Source organism: Macaca mulatta, chromosome 3, assembly GCF_049350105.2.
Source record: "Macaca mulatta isolate MMU2019108-1 chromosome 3, T2T-MMU8v2.0, whole genome shotgun sequence".
Taxonomy (NCBI): Eukaryota; Metazoa; Chordata; class Mammalia; order Primates; family Cercopithecidae; genus Macaca; species Macaca mulatta.
In genome coordinates this window covers 127022530-127038384 of record NC_133408.1, presented here as the reverse complement: position 1 = coordinate 127038384, position 15855 = coordinate 127022530, and the positions used below count along the sequence as shown (strand labels likewise).

The following is a 15855-nucleotide window of genomic DNA, read 5'->3' as shown; positions in this document are numbered from 1 at the left end:
TCCAGGGAATTTATACCAATGAAATACCAATATAAACATGAATATATACTTTTAACTGCACTGATGTAGATTGCAGCCTCATTGTTGTGGCAAAAAAATAACTGTAAACAAAGTAGGGGGATATTTGACTAAATTATGATACACAAATTGTTTCACACAGTGAGACACAGTGGATTAATATGTAGTCATTAAAAAGAAGGAAATAATGTTAAACTAGTTTACTTGGAGAGATTTTCAGGTTGATTAAATGGGAAAAGGAGATAAAGTTTATATGATATTCTTTTTTTTTTTTTTTTGAGACGGAGTCTTGCTCTGTAGCCCGGGCTGGAGTGCAGTGGCCGGATCTCAGCTCACTGCAAGCTCCGCCTCCCGGGTTTAGGCCATTCTCCTGCCTCAGCCTCCGGAGTAGCTGGGACTACAGGCGCCCGCCACCTCGCCCGGCTAGTTTTTTTTTTTGTATTTTTAGTAGAGACGGGGTTTCACGGTGTTAGCCAGGATGGTCTCGATCTCCTGACCTCGTGATCCGCCCGTCTCGGCCTCCCAAAGTGCTGGGATTACAGGCTTGAGCCACCGCGCCCGGCCTATATGATATTCTATTTATGTAAAATAATCACCAGAAAAACTCTGTATATACAGATAGTCCCTGACTTAAGATGGTTTGACTTATGATTTTTTGACTTATAATAGTGCTAACTCAATATACATTCAGTAGAAACCATACTACTCTTGAGATGCTGGGCCACTGTAGTGAGCTGTAGCTTCTAGTCAACCACACATTTTCAACTTATATTTTCAGTTTACAGTGGGTTTATCAAGACTTAACCCCATCGTAAGTCAAGGAGCATCTGTATTTATATATGTACTTGTTTATTTTCCTTAGCTGGAAATACACCCCTGTTTTCATTACATGTCAAAGTCATATTTATCCTGTTAAACTGCCAAATCCATTGGCTTAATATGGTTAAAAAAAAATGTAGAAAATTTCCAGTTATTTGTGTTTAAGCTATAAAATTTTGTGGAATGTGCCTACAGTGAATAATTTACCCTTTAGTCTTCTCAGAAATAGTGTGTGATCACGGGACGAACACAGGCTTTGGAATCACAGAAATTGGTTTCAAATCTCTTTGTGAGCTTGGACAAGTTATGTAACTTCCTTCAGTCTTGATTTCTTCACCTAAATAATAATTGAAAAGTTTGCTGGGAGGAATAAATGAAATTATGTAAAACACCTAGCAAAGTAATCAAATGTATTAGTTTGTTGTTTTTAAAGGGTTAGGTTTTTATGGCTCTAGACATTATAATATGTTTTACTTGGCAATTTTTAAAATGTTCACAGTAGGAAGATAATATTTTTTAGTTAAGCCAGGTTCAAGATCACTTAATATAGAATTTATACCTAATTCACTAAAACTTTTTTTCTAACTCTGATGTCTTCCGAAGTTTCTTCTGCTTTCATGCTGTTTATTAAATGGTTTTTAGGACCTGCTATTGGCATTTTGATATATCTATAGTGAATTATGTATAACTATGTATAACCTGATGCCAGTGAGGACAGTTAAAAAATTATATATATATATATATATATGTGTATATATATATATATATATATATTTGGAAGAGTAAAGAAGCTAAATTAAACCTATGCCAGCAAAAATGTAGTGAATTCCAAGAGTGATATGTGAGTGACCTGTTTTGATTGTTAGTAGAAAGTACTGGAAATTTTGACCATACTGCTAGATCTTGACATAGTTGTGAGCCATGATCAATTATGAAAGCTTAAATTTTGTGTAAAAATGCTAATAACATGAACATACCTAGACATTCATTTGCAGTTACTACGTTTATATAAATACTTTTTTCTTTAGATGACCAAAATTTGTAAATCATTCCGATTTTTTGTTATTATATAGCTTTTAAAACATTACCATATTTTCTTTTTTGAGAGCTATCCATTCCATTTTTCTTTAAGACTGGGACAGGGAGAAATTACTTGAAGCTTGGATGTCCAACCCGGAGAACTGCTGCCAACGATCAGGTGTTCAAATGCCAACTCCACCACCAAGTGGGTATAATGCCTGGGACACGCTCCCATCTCCAAGAACTCCAAGGACTACACGCTCTTCTGTCACCTCCCCAGATGAAATCAGCTTATCTCCTGGGGACTTAGACACTAGTTTGGTATGGTTTGGTATTCACTGTACTTCTCATAGCTTTGTTTTTAGTCTTTTAACATTCAAATGATTTAATATTGTTCCGTGGAGTGTCTGGTTGTGTTCTTATAATTGAATCCTGTCCCTTTCTTGAAAGGTTCAGTTATTTCCATGCTTCAGTAAATATTTGTTATTACAGACTATTTTTGTGATCTCTGAATTATAGATTGAAAAAAAAAAAAAAAAAAAAAAAGGTTTTCTTTCCTCATTTCCAAACAGAGAACTTAAAACAGTTTAGGGAAACCATCTATTTTATTTTCCCTTAAAACTTCAATTGCTTGAAGATTTAAATACAGGCCAGGCCTGGTGGCTCATGCCTGTAATCCTAGCACTTTGGAAGGCCGAGGTGGGTGGATTGCCTGAGCTCAGGAGTTCGAGACCAGCCTGGGCAACATAGCAAGACCACATCTCAAAATACGCACACACATGTATACAATATATTGAAATATAAAAAGTTAAGTTTGTGATAGGCACTGTAAACCAAAAATACAAAAACATTTTTTATAATTTCTTGAAAGCTAATTTTTAAGCATTTACAATATATTGATAGTTATGTATTTGTTTCAGTAAAGCTTCTGTAGTTTGTTATCTAGATGCATTTCCAAAATAAGTGTTTCATTATTTTACAAAACAGTACTGCCATTGTCAGCATTTTTAATTGGCATATCATTGGTGTGCTGTTATAGGAGGTTTTAATATTTCTTGAATGACTCAGCCACTCGAAATATGTGATAAATATGAAAGTGCTTCTCATTTTATCTGTGCCTTTTTGAAAAACAGAATCCTGTAATTTGCGTATGTAACATGATAAATTTTGCTTCTAGAGAGCTATTGTTTAGAAGGTATTAGGTAGGTGAAAAAGTGATTGCAGCTTTGGCTGTTAAAATGGCATAGTTGTAATACATAGGTGGAGTTTTGTTGTTTTTTGGGGTTTTTTTGAGATGAAGTTTTACTCTTATTGCCCAGGCTGGGGTGTAATGGCACGATCTCGGCTCCCTGCAACCTCTGCCTCTGGGGTTCAAGTGATTCTCCTGCCTCAGCCTCCTGAGTAGCTGGGATTACAGGCACGTGCCACCACACTCAGCTAATTTTTGTATTTTTAATAGAGACAGGGTTTCACCATGTTGGTCAGGCTGTCCCGACCTCAAGTGATCTGCCCAGCTCTGCCTCCCAAAGTGCTGGGATTACAGGTGTGAGTCACCATGCCCGGCCTAATACTTAGTTTTATAACAGGGTTCTCTCCCTGGAAAGTCTGGATATCTTGAGTTGCTGCATTAAAAATACAAAGTTACTCTGTTTTTATAGATTTTGAAGGGTAAGTGTAATGTGAAGGGCATGATACTGAAGTGGTTTTTTGCAACATGCAACTTGATGTTGACCCGAATGATTTATTTCTTGTACTTCCTTTTCCAAATGCACAGTTGCTGATTAATACATAAATTTGGAATTTAAGGGTTTGATTTCTGCATTAAAACATTTAAATCCCACTGTTGTTTATAGTGAGGTAGTCATAGTATTTGTTACTGAAGGGCACACTAACTGTCCTTAAAACTTTGAAAAAGGTAACTTCCAAAAACTTTTATTTACTGTACTAGTATTTTTGCCTTTTAAAAAAGTGAACAAAATGAATGTATTGTTCTCTTTCAAAAGTATAGTTCTGTTTAAATCATTGTTCTTTTTCATCTCCAGTGTGACATTTGTATGTGCAGTATCTCTGTATTTGAAGACCCCGTGGATATGCCCTGTGGACATGACTTTTGTAGAGGATGTTGGGAGTCGTGAGTATATGAGCACCTTAGCATTTCTTACTGCATGATAGCACTCTGATTTGTTAATAAAATTGTTTACTTTCAGTATTTAATTATACAAATTGTTTATATTGACTTCTGAGTTACACAGAAATGAATTTAGACTTTACTAGGAAGGAAAAATATTTTTGTTTTTATTTTTACATCTTCCCCAGCTATTTTAATTAATGCTATTTAGCTTAATGTAAGGTACCTTTAGAAACAAAGCAGTTATACAAATAATTTTTCTTAGTATTTTAATTTATATTACATCTAATGTAAATTTCAAGCAAGAATCAGTTTGTCTTATATCCCAGGAATCTTAAGCATTTGTTTTTGTGCTGTCTCAATTTTTTGTGACAATCAAATTGCCTTGAAAATCTGTAAGAATATGGATGTTTAAGATTCCTTTTTAGTGAATGCAAAGTTAAATGTTTCAGCTAGACATAGTTGGGTATATTTTACCAGTAAAAAATTTGTTTTGCTTCTTGTGTTTATCTCTGTTTACGCTTCCCATTACCTTTCAAGATTTGTACTTTTTCACCATCCATTGACTTGGCTCTCATGTTGCACTTTTCGAGAGAAGTTTCTAAACAAAGATTGCTATAATGAGCACTGTAATATCATGTTATCTCTGGAGACAAAGTGTTGTTCGATGACCTAAGTGAGGTATATCGTTGGTATTTAAAAAAATCTTAGAAATCAGAAGTTTTTAACTTTTTTAGTGTGTGTGTGGAATATTAGTTAGCAAATATAGGGAACTAGGGAGTACTATGTGGGTGAGAGACAAGAACCTGAGCAGATTTTCTGAGTTCTTCTTTTTAAACAGCTTTGTTGAGGTACAGCTGACATACATAAAGCCACACATTTAAAAGAAATAATTTGATAAGCTTTGATATTTCTATACAACCTTGAAACCATCACTACAACCCCTAGAATCTATCATTCCCAATTCCTCATTTCCCCTTGAATCCCTGCTACTTTTCTCTTTCTGCCTTCCTTTTATCACCCCCATTTGTAGGCAACCACTGAGCTGTCATTCTGATTTTTTTTTTTCTTTTCTGAGACAGGGTCTCACTCTGTCACCCAGGCTGAAGTGCAGTGGCATGATCTCGGCTCACTGCAGCATCTTCCTTCCCATGTTCAAATGATTCTCACACCTCTGCCTTCCCAGGGAGCTGGGACTATAGGTGCCTACCACCACACCCTGCTAATATTTGTATTTTTAGTAGAGATGGGGTTTTGCCATGTTGGTCAAGTTGGTCTCGAACTCCCGACCTTAAGTGATCCACTCACCTCAGTCCCCCAATGTGTCTGGTTTGATTTTGAGTACATTTCTTTATCTGTTTTCCAAATTGGAGTCAGAGGTAAGATTTCATTTGGAGGGGGGAAAAACTACTGCTTTTTGAGTCAGAATATCTGGTTGTTCCATTTAAGACATAGACTAGATTCTACCCAGAGTCTACTTAAATAGGATCAGATCAGTACACCTGTTACAGGTAAACTAATTGACAAAGGTCAGAGCTCACAATCCAAAGCTATCCTTAACCCAGTTGTGGAGGCAGAAAATACTTCCCAGGTAAAATTTTATTTATCTTAGTTGTTAACTGTACTGAATTAGGAAGTATTACCTGAGCTCTACCAAGTTAGCTATTGGTCTTGGTATGTATATGAAAATTGAGTCCCCCAGGGATTTTCTTGAATTTTTTTTTTTTTTTTTTTTTTTTTTGAGCTTCATTGACCTTCCTCACCTGATTTGTATCACGGAAACTATCTCCCAAACTCATCACAAACTAGCCATAAGAAATGTATGGTAAGATTTAAATTTCAAAGATCTAATTATTGATTTCATTAGTACCTTCTAGCCTACCTAGGATTCGCCTTTCCATCCCTTCCAAGTTTGTCAAATCAAGCACCAATAAAAGAAGGTCCATGTTGGGTGATTCATATGTTGATGAAATCATTTTTAAATTATCACAGTTTTTTTAAATAGGCATATAGGAAAAGAAACTCCTATCTAAAACCAAGGAAGCGTTTTTATAGGTCCTCAGATAGTTTGAAAGTCCCTCAATCTATCTTACTCTTCCCAACCTTTTTATTAGTACAGCTAGATGCTTTAGTGCAGGCTTGTCCAACTGTGGCCCACAGGCTGCATGTGGCCCAGGACAGCTTTGAATGTGGCCCAACACAAATTCATAAACTTCCTTAAAACATTATGAGGTTTTTTTGTGTTTTTTGTTGGTTTGTTTGTTTGTTTTGCTGTTTGTTTTGCTGTTTTTGTTTTAAGCTCATCAGCTGTCATTATTGTTAGTATATTTTTTGTGTAGCCCAAGACAGTTCTTCTTCCAGTATGGCCCAGAAAAGCCAAAACATTGGACACCCCTGCTTTAAAGTATTGATGCCAAGGGCTGAAATAAAAGGGAATAGCCAGGCATAGTGGCGCGTGTCTGTAGTCCTAGCTACTTGGGCAGCTGAGGCAGAAGGATCACTTGAGCCCAGGAGTTCAAGACTACAGTGAGCTGTGACCACACCACTGCACTCCAGCCTGGGTAACAGAAGAAGATCCTATCAATTGATTGATCGATCAATCAACAGATTAGATAGAAATTATTATTTTCTAGCCAGAACAGAATTTCTTTGCTAATATTGAGAATATAAGAGCTCAGGTTCTAGATACAATAGGCCACTGGGTTGTGAATTCCAACTCTGCTATTTATTAGTTATTGATTTAGGTAAGTGGTAGCCTGCCTGTTCCTCAGTTTCCTAATCTATAAAGTGGTGATGATAGTATGTACTTCATAGGATTATCGTCAGTTTTTTAAATTTCTTAATATATGTATAGTGCTTAAAACAGGATCTTGCATGTAGTAATCGCTCAATAAGTATTATTATCATATTCCTAAGCATTGTAATAAGCAGAGAGAGCCTACCTATGATATCATCTGTGAATCTTACCTGCAAGATAAAAATATAGGTAAAGTTTGCCCCACATTTATCTCTTTTACTGACACTTATCAACTCCATGTTCTGCTCATACATTTTTATTGAATTGTGTCTTGATGAGAAATAATAACATGGCCAACAGAACTGATCCTGTCTTCAATGAGGTCTTCTCAGTTCTGTAATTTAATTCCCCAGAGATGATGAAATCTTCTCTGATATATTTAAAATATGTAAAATTCAAAACATCATCATGTAGTAACTATGTCTAAGCAAACTGTGAACTTTGACAAGAGACTATCCAACTTCCCAGGGAATCTATTCATAGCTAAAAAGAAGAGAATCTTGTTATGTGAAAAAAGAACTCTACAGTTAACAGTTCTCCACTTTTAGTCTTAAGACTTCTTTTTTTTTTTTTGAAATGGAGTCTCGCTCTGTCACCCAGGCAGGAGTGCAGTGGCACCATCTCAGCTCACTGCAACCTCTGCCTCCCGGGTTCAAGTGGGTCTCCTGCCTCAGCCTCCTGAGTAGCTGGGATTACAGACGCTTGGCACCACGCCCAGCTAATTTTTGTATTTTTAGAAGAGACAGGGTTTCACCATGTTGGTCAGGGTGGTCTCGAACCCCTGACCTTGTGATCTGCCTACCTTGGCCTCCCAAAGTGCTGGGATTACAGGCGTGAGCCACCGTGTCAGGCCACAATATACCTTATATATCACTCCTTAGCACAGGATTGAAAACACTACTTGTGAAAAAATGGATAAGGATCTACCAGAGGTAGGAAGAATGCCAAGGGAAAAAAAAAAATCCTGGAAGCCAAAGAGAATTTGAAAGAAGAAAATGTTCGCAGTGTCTCATGCTCTAGAGAAATCAAGGAAGATAAAAACTGTGAATTCTTTAATAAATTAGGCTAATGGGTAGTCATTGTGGCCCGGTGAAGAGGTGATAGCAGCCAGATGCTGCGGATTGAGAAGTGAATGACATGGGCTTCAGGAAGGAATAACAGATCATCATAAACTATTTTGTCAAGAAACTTCGATGTGAAAGAAAAAGAAAATGAAACACAAGAGAGTCATGTGGTCAGTAAGGGTTTTCAAAATGGGAAAAACTTGAGCATGTTTATTGTGCCCAAGGTAAGAGACATTAGAAAGTAAAAGACAGAAAGGATAGGTTATTGGATAGTGCAAGTCCCAGAGCTGGCCAGAGGATTTGAGGATTAGCCTGGGAGTAAAAGAGAAAGCTCTCTCACAGAAGTAAGTGGGATGAAAAGGAAAGAACGCTAAAGATACTGCTAGGTTTGAGGTGTGGTAGGGAGCACTTGGAGTGAGAGAACTGCCTGTTGGGGACTCTCTTTTCTATGAATTGCCCAGACGAGGATATGAAAGAGAAGATGGAGCAAAGGGAATGGGCCTGCCAAGGTCTCAATAAGGTTTTTGTTGTTGTTGTTGTTGTTGTTATTGTTGTTGTTGTTAAGTGCAGTGGAATTAAGAGAATGAGAGAACTAAAGAAAAAAGATACTATATAGTTAGTGAAATAAAATGATGGTGAGGACTAAGCAGTTGTGATTTAATTTCCTGGTTTTCCATTTATTTTCTCTAGATTTAAGTGTTAAATTCAATATGCAATAATCTGTACTTCAAAAGTTTGTTTCTTGCTTTTCTAAGGGCAGTATTAAATGATAATAACAATAATAATCCCTTTGGGAGGCCGAGGCGGGCAGATCACCTAAGGTTGGGAGTTCAAGACCACCCTGACCAACATGGAGAAACCCCGTCTCTACTAAAAATACAAAATTAGCTGGGTGTGGTGGCACATGCCTACAATCCCAGCTACTTGGGAGGCTGAGGCAGGAGAATTGCTTGAATCCAGGAGGCGGAGGTTGTGGTGAGCCGGAGATTGCACCACTGCACTCCAGCCTGGGCAACAAGAGTGAAACTCCGTCTAAAAAAAAACAAAACAAATAATAATCCTTACTAAAATTTATGAATTCTTACTCTATGTCATGCACCATGTAGATTTTTCACATATATAATCTGTATAACAACCCTGGGAAGTTCACATTATTATCTCCACTTTATGTATGGTGAAACAGAGGCTTAGAGCAGTTAAATAAATTGCTTAAGATCATATGCCTTGTTGGTGACAGACCTGGAATTTTCTAACTCAAAACACTGCTTTTAGCTGGACATGGTAGTACATGCGTGTAATCCCAGCTACTCACTCAGGAGGCTGAGGTGTGAGGATCACTTAAGCCCAGGAGTTTGAGACCAACCTGGGCAAAGAGAGAGACCCCACCTTTAAAAAAAAAGAAAGAAAGAAAGTAAAAGAAAGAGAAAAAGAACCCTGCTTTTAATCTAACCTTGGGCTGGATTCCTGCTTCTTTGTTTACAGGGCATTTTTTTCCTCACTACTCAAGTATACCTAAGTAGGACATAAAACTTATTTTAATATTCGTCTAAATGAAATATAAAGAGAAAACCTATAAACCTATTCTTAAAAATCTATGCTATATTTTAATGCCACCCCAAAATATTCTTGAATTACCTATGGCTCATTTCTATACCATTGCCTCCTTTTCTTTAAAGCTATAGCATATTGAGAATTGAATATGACCTTTCTGAGCCACTCATTTTTGAATTTTTAATTTTAAATAAAAGTATTTTTTCAGATTGTTTCAGATTTTTAGAGGGAATAAAGCAAAATAGAAACATAAAACATACGAGTGTATGTTTATGTGTATGTGTATATATTGATATATAAAATGAATGGCTTAACAGATAATATGCATTACAGTTGCTGTTTCACACTTGTTGGTATTATTTTAATTATACTCTGACAAAAAATTCAGCATAAAGAAAAATTGGCCAGGCACAGTGGTTCATGCGTATAATCCCAGAGCTTTAGGAGGCTAAGGCAGGAGAATCGCTTGAGACCAGGGGTTCGAGACCAGTCTGGACAACATAGCAAGACCCATCGCTACCAAAAATTTAAAAATTAGCCCAGCATAGCAGCATGCACCTGGAGGCCTAGTTACTCAGAAGACTGAGGTGGGAGGATTGCTTCAGCCCAAGAGTATGAGGCTACAGTGATCTGTGATCGTGCCACTGCATTCCAACCTGGGTGATGGAATGAGACCCTGTCTCTAAAAAAAAAAAAAAAAAAGGAAGAAAAGGGAAAATTCTTAGAATGTACGTGCAATGTAATATCCTTGCTCCTTTGCTGTCCATTGATCATTTTAATAGGTTTTTGAATCTGAAAATTCAAGAAGGTGAAGCTCACAACATTTTTTGCCCTGCATATGATTGCTTCCAACTTGTGCCTGTGGATATCATAGAAAGTGTAGTTTCAAAGGAGATGGACAAACGATACCTTCAGTTTGATATTAAGGTAAGGTATGCTACCAATTATCTGTCCAATTTCTGTAATTTTGATTTTATTAAACCTTTATAACATTATTTTTTCTTTTTGTTTTATTTTTGAAAACAAAATAATGGGTCTTTTGTTAGAAATACTTTATCAGAAAAGTTGCATAAAGGAATGGTGACAAAGTTTGAAGCTAAAGCATTATTTCATAATAATAAAAGGAAAGGGGAAAGGCTAAAGTACTAGTAATTTACAAAATTTTAAATAAAACTATTTATCAGAACTTTTTATTAATTTGCCTGTTGCACTTTAGTAACTGATTGATCATAATGTTCAAATTAGATTTTACCTACTTTAAGTTTTTTAAAAGACATTATCTTTCATGCTCCTAAAATATTTGGAAATAAAGATTCTCAACTTGGAAGTTTATTATTTTTATTCCAAGTAATAGGTTTATTTAATGAATTATAATGTTTATTTCATCTTTTTTTGTCTTTTTTTTTCAGAAGTTATAAGTGTAGGTTACTTATAAGTGAGTTACTTTCTTTTGTGTGTGTGAGAAGTTATAAGTGAGTTACTTTCTTTTGTGTGTGTGAGATTTAAAAGTTACATTTTAACTGCTTTATGCAGATTTTACTGAGTCTAATATGTGAACTTTTAAAAGACAAGTCCTACTTTTTTTTTTCTTGGAGACAGAGTCTCACTCTGTCTCCCAGGCTGGAGTGCAGTGGTGTGGTCTCAGCTCACTGCAACCTCTGCCTCCAAGGTTCAAGCGATTCTCATGCCTCAGCCTTGCGAGTAGCTGGGATTACAGATGCCTACCACTATTCCCGGGTAATTTTTGTATTTTTGGTAGAGATGGGGTTTCTCCATGTTGGCCAAGCTGTTCTCCAACTCCCGACCTTAGGTGATCTGCCTGCCTCGGCCTCCCAAAGTGCTGGGATTATAGGCGTGAGCCATTGTGCCCAGCCCCCTCTTCTTTAACATAGAAAGTATCATAGTATTGATTATTATGTATTATTTGGGTACCATTTAGAAATTTACTCTTCTAATACAGCTACATGCATGTTTCTACTTAATAATTATATTCATCAGGAAAGTGACACATTGTATGAGAAAACATTTTAAAATTACATATTTTCTGTGCGAACAATTACATTTTTACCTTATCATCATTTACACAGCTTTTAGACTAAAGAAAACATAAATTTTAAAAATAATTTTGTTACTAAGTTAATTGCCACTTTCCCTTTAATAATTTTTTCAGTACTCTCCAGTACTGTTTAAATTTCTTGAGACTGACAACTCCATGCATTTTATTTCACTCTTTTTCTTTCTTTGCTTTATAGTAAATGACCATAGAGGTATACTCTGTATTAGAATTTAGCATTAAAATATTTTCTTTTGTGTTTTGTTATTGCTGTTTAAACAGGCCTTTGTTGAAAATAATCCTGCCATTAAATGGTGTCCTACTCCAGGCTGTGACAGAGCAGTAAGACTAACAAAACAAGGGTCAAATACATCTGGATCTGATACACTCAGCTTCCCATTGCTGAGAGCGCCTGCTGTTGATTGTGGAAAAGGACACCTCTTCTGCTGGTTAGTATAAGATAAGTTGGAATCAGTCTAATCACCTTTCTTTCCAATAGTTATTAAAGAGACTTTGCACCTTGAGTCAGGCCGTTAAATTGTAGTATACTTGATAGTATTCTTAATTTAAGAAATGTGTAATAAGTAGTAATAGTTCATATTTGTTGTGTGCTTAGTGTGTGCCAAGCGCTACACCAGCTATTTTTTACATACTGAATTTTCCCAACAATGCTGAGTTGAGTTGATGTTGTTATGCCCATTTTACAGATAAGGAAACTCAGGCACAGAGAAGTTCCCCAGGGTTATACAGCTAGGAATTGGCAGAAATGGGATTAGAACCCAGCTGTTTGATTTTAAAGCCCATGTGCCTAAACTATAATATCAAATTGCTGACCATAGATTAGAAAATGTTTAGAGTTTAACCTTTCATTAAAAATATAAACCTCAAGCAATGATTCTTCACCAGGAGCTCCCAAAATTACTAAAGTCCCTTTTACAAAATTTTATCCTGGGCCCTAACAAGTAAGATTTTGATTTAGTAGGTTTTTGAGTGGGGCTCTAAAAAAAGAAAATTAAAAATCTCCCAGGTGATTCTAATGCACAGTTCTAGTCAGGAATCAATGACTGCAGTCTCGTTGTTTCTTGTGTTTTGTTTAGTTTCTAGTGCCTGGTAGTACTCAATAAGTACAAACTGATGATAAATCAGTATTGGAAAGGGTATGTAACTGAATACTCTTTTGACTATATATGTGTCAGCCATCAGCACTCTACTTATTCATAGAAGGTTCAGTTAACTGTTCTAATTAAATGATTAAAAAAAAAAAAGCAACAGTATTTATTCTCCTTTTTGCTTATTTCCAGAATCACCGCAAATGCATGGATATACTTTAGGTGGATATAAAACTCTAGTCTTTACTTTTATACTTATCAGAAACCAGAAACTAATTGTATCACTGCTATATAGTAGGAAGGTATAGTTATGGAACTGTCCCTACCCTGGTCTACTTCTTACCTTTGCCATCATCATTAGTTAAAAGTATTTATTGAACTGCTAACCCCTGACTCTTAAGTCAGGGGTCAGCAAACTATTGTCTACACTTAGTATTAAACATAACATTTTGCCATACCATTTCATGTCACTTTATATATTGTCTGTGCCTGCTTTTGGGCTATGACAGCAGAATTGAGAGCTGAGACAGAGACTGCATGGCCCACAAAACTCAAAATATTTACTGTCTGGCCCTTTACAGAAAAATTTTCCTGACCCCTATACTAGGTGCTTGGCTATGGTGATTAATGAAAGGAAAACCCTGTATACTGCTTTCATGGCTAAATCAAACTAAGCAAGCAAAATAGCAACAAAATACTGAACAATGGGTTATATCTATATGCCTTCAAGTGATTTTTCAAAACACTTAAAAGGCAAATTTCTATTAAAGTTTTACATTTTTATTATTCAATAGTTTGGTTCCTAACTCACCTCATTAACCCACCATGAGAGATAAGGCTTGAAATGAGAAGGAAAGTTAATGTACATGAGCTGAATTGGTAGCAGATTAATGGTATGTAGATGAATATGAACCTATTTTACTGTAAAACAAGTATATAAAAGTAATAAAGGAGCTTTCTTTTCTGAGCCAGTGTGGTTTCCAGAGATAATTAAACTCTGGTGTCCTGAAGCAGCACCCATTGTATACATCCTATGCATCTAAAATGTACTAATTATATACCATCCTTGGGAAAAATTGAGAAAAATTGTCGTACACCGTAAATCATTTTCTGAGTTCTGTGGTTCACATGAGGAATCGTGGTTGAAAAAGGATGATTTAGAGGATTAGTTGGAGAAGCTGTGAAGAAAGAAAACATGAATTAAGAAAATGTCTAAAAGATAAAAAGATTAGCTTTTGCTGAGATAAGAGAAAAGTTAAGTTTTGAAGGGAAAAGAAGAAACTTTGATTGGCAGTGTCTTCTTAAGCACTGTGGTTTCTGTGATCTAGCTTTTACCAGTTTTCAGTGTAGTTTAGTTTTTAATTTCTTGTGTTCGTCCCCATTCTCTTTGTATGCTGCAAGTAATAATAAGTTTGGTTCGACTGAAGATAAGAAAGCTAATGGAAAAACCTGCCAATATAGGCCAGGCTCTATAAACTATGTATATATGTCTATAAACATAGACGATGCTATAAACTGTAAATTTCTAGAATAACATTTGAAGAAATACATCAGCTGACTTTTTCTCATGCCCCAAAATATCAGGCTGGTTATACTCAAGACGCCTTGGAGACTATATACCAAGATCACGGGCCCTACTTTGAGTTTTATCCCAGTTCAAGGGATCTGTGAATGGCCACATGGACTAAGGTCACACTTGGTAATTATTTACTCTTTCTCCTGTTCATTAGGGTAGTAGAGAACCTAACAGAATCATCACTTTTTGGACATAGCACCAGAGAGGAAGAGAAGAAGGGGACTTAAATGAAATAAAAATAAGTTTTAGTGAAGGACAAACTCAGATAGGTTCTTCAACTTAATCTTTTGCCTTTCAGTTTTGGTATTTATTAAGTTATAGGATGGATTTTTTTGCATTGCCTACTTCATGTCTCTAGGCGTTAATTTACAGTTCCTGTTTTTTTTTTTGTTTTTTTTTTTTTTTGCATTCTTAGCTTTATACCCTTATTCATATAGTATAAGAGCTTTGTCTATAATTTTAAAATCTAAGTAGAAATTGTCATATGCTTTCTGTTGCCTTTGTCTCTTATTTCAATGAGAAGCAAAATCTGTTCATGTAAAAAGACGCTTTGCAAGAGAGATCTTCACAAATTAAAGGCAAATGATTCTGGTTTTGCTTCTTTCCTTCTTGAAAAGCTCAGAAATAATTTTCTAAAGATGACTACAAAAACCACAACAAAAGACAATAATAATTTCTTCTTTTCAGGAACTGTATATGACAGAAACAGTTGAGCCATACCCAAGAGATACCTGCATGGATATAACTAAATATATTCATTGATGGGAGACAAGTAGTATTAATAGGCATTCCCCTTCCCACCACAGGATACCCTTCTCTAGCTGTGCACCAAATTCCATGCCCTTAGTAACTGAAGCTAGCGTGGTTTCTCCTGCTAGCCTTTATAATTACAATTTGTGTGATCTGGGCAAAATTATCTCAAGACAATATTCAAAACTTAGATGGGTTCTGACTTGAACCAATGACTTTTCCTCTTTTTTTTTTTTCTTTTTAATTAAGTAAAATATGCTACTGTGTAACTTCTGTGCCTTCTGAACTGACACAAAGTGTCTCTCTTTTCTGAGACAACTCTTCACAGATTTGTTGTCAGAAATGCTTCCTGGCCACCAAACTTAAGATGGTATGGTGGCCATTTCTTTCCTGTCTTTTTACTCTGGTCCCTTTTAATCACCAGTGTGCATTGAAAACTGAAAACCTTACTTGGAATTTTGTCTTCTAAACACATAGACAGTCAAACCTATTTTATTCACTGAAATTGATTGGCAGGAAATATTCTAAATAATAATATGGTGCTGGGCATGGTGGCTTACGCCTGTAATCCCAGCACTTTGGGAGGCCGAGGCAGGGGGATCATGAGATCAGGAGGTCGAGACCATCCTGGGTAACACAGTGAATCCCTGTCTCTACTAAAAATACAAAAAATTAACTGGGCATGGTGGCACGCTCCTGTAGTCCCAGCTACTCGGGAGGCTGAGGCAGGAGAATTGCTTGAACCCAGGAGGTGGAAGTTGCAGTGAACCGAGATCAAGCCACTGCACTCCAGCCCAGGCAACAGAGCGAGACTCCATCTCAAAAAAAGAGAAAAATAATAATAAAGTTTATATTACCTAGCGGTTGAGCACTTATTTACTGAAACTGTGTAAAGAAGTCTTTAAAAGGAACAAATTTTTGAATCACAGTGATGTACAACTTGAGAAACCACAGTATCAGGTTTCTAGTC

At 36.1% G+C, this 15855-nt stretch overlaps 1 protein-coding gene across 13 annotated transcripts in view; it reads left to right on the top strand.

Annotated features, from left to right (window-relative positions):
* The window catches only part of ANKIB1 (ankyrin repeat and IBR domain containing 1), a 155963-nt gene that overhangs the window by 105344 nt on the left and 34764 nt on the right, over nt 1-15855 (top strand). For all 13 annotated transcript variants that reach the window (XM_077994896.1, XM_077994894.1, XM_028844888.2 and 10 more), the window contains 4 exon segments: nt 1970-2178; nt 3900-3988; nt 10180-10324; nt 11733-11899. In XM_077994896.1, the coding sequence (XP_077851022.1) occupies nt 1970-2178; nt 3900-3988; nt 10180-10324; nt 11733-11899 (610 nt within the window).